Source organism: Acyrthosiphon pisum, chromosome A1, assembly GCF_005508785.2.
Source record: "Acyrthosiphon pisum isolate AL4f chromosome A1, pea_aphid_22Mar2018_4r6ur, whole genome shotgun sequence".
Taxonomy (NCBI): Eukaryota; Metazoa; Arthropoda; class Insecta; order Hemiptera; family Aphididae; genus Acyrthosiphon; species Acyrthosiphon pisum.
The window spans coordinates 24,680,854-24,682,267 of record NC_042494.1 but is presented as its reverse complement, the minus strand read 5'-3'; the positions used below and the strand labels follow the sequence as shown (position 1 = coordinate 24,682,267).

Genomic DNA, 1,414 nt, shown 5'->3' with positions numbered 1-1,414 from the left:
ATAGTGAATATTTTAATAGACGTCATCAACAGCTTATGGAACTGGACCCGAATCCAGTATTTAGTCAGGATGCACAGCCCTTGGATTGGTTGTTAGAGGATTTTAACAATGAATATGGTGCTATGGTAAGTTTATATTTTTAAAAATAAAAAACATAAAATACAAATATAAATATTATTTAGACCCAAAGTGGAGATAGCGGATATTTATCTCGCCAGGAGTCGCTCCCGATAAATAATTGGCATCGTGATTTTTCGAGTCCAATTCATGAACCATCACCCCCGCAAAATACACCGCCACCACCGAAGTACAATGCAATATCATCTCCGGATTTATTGCCAGAATTTGAGGTTTCGAACGATTCACCGAATATGTTAATTCCTCATGCCCCTATAAGGTTACATCATCCATCACCGACTTTCGGAGAAATACAGTTTACACCGCTTCAGGAGCATGAGAATTTAATATTTGGCGAGTTAAACACGACGCAGAATTCAGTCGAAATGGATTGGAGTGACGATGGATATAACGAGCAATTCTATAGACTTATGGAGAATTATGAGGGGTGGGGTAGTGATTTTGATGAAATTAATGAGTTGTTTTTAAAAAAACATAATAAATAATATTTTTATTAACATACATACTGGAATTATTATTTCGTTTATACACAGGATATTTTATGTGATAACATATTTCGGTAAACCATTTGCGGCAATGGTATTTGAGGTTAGGCGAAGGAACTCAGAATGCCGACGTATTTTAAATAATTGTTTAATTTTATTTGGTTACAGTAAAATGTATAAAGGTTGCATTACTATGACAAGTATAAGTAAGTATAGTTAAAATAAATGACACAAAAGAAATTCTTTATTATAATCGTGGACAATAGTGAGCGCGGAGCGGCGTGAACGTAACGGGCGACGACCGCTGGTTCGACTGCTGCTACGACCGCTGGGGGACAGATGACAGTATGTGGGACAACCGTCGCCACATTACTCCCCCCCCGCGAAACAAAAACGGACGCGTTTTTTGTTCGATGCAGGTTGAACCACTTCACTGGCTGCGTAGGTGTGGTCCGCGGGTGGGTTGTCGTTGAGGATGAAAGCAGGTTTCAGCCGGTCCACTGAGATCCACGGCTGCCTCGAATGCATTTGAATTTGGAAGGTCTTCTCGCGACGGTTTAGCACAGCGTACGGTCCGTCATAACGAGGCTGGAGCGGGGGGCGTTTGGCATCGACGCGCACGAACACATGGCTGGAAGACGACAGCTGACTGGGAATGTACACAGTTTGCGATCCGTGGTTCGTGCCAGGCGTCGGTTGTAGGAACTGCATTTGAGAACGGAGAGACCTGAGAAATTCGGGGGGTTCCTTTACAGTGGGGAGTAGAGATGTGAAAAACTCACCAGGTAATC

General features: G+C 42.3%; 1 protein-coding gene across 2 annotated transcripts in view; it reads left to right on the top strand.

Annotated features, from left to right (window-relative positions):
- The first annotated feature begins 6 nt into the window (after nucleotides 1-6).
- The window catches only part of LOC100575983, an 8,307-nt gene continuing 6,899 nt past the window's right edge, over nucleotides 7-1,414 (top strand). The window contains exons 1-2 of one of the 2 annotated variants that reach the window (XR_003838978.1): nucleotides 7-125; nucleotides 183-726. Coding sequence is in view for 1 of the 2 variants with exons in the window: in XM_016808290.2 (XP_016663779.1) it covers nucleotides 36-125; nucleotides 183-623 (531 nt within the window). In the remaining variant the exon portion in view is untranslated. Of the gene's footprint in view, nucleotides 126-182; nucleotides 1,379-1,414 lie in introns of those variants that run through there. The other variant, XM_016808290.2, reaches the window with a different exon arrangement.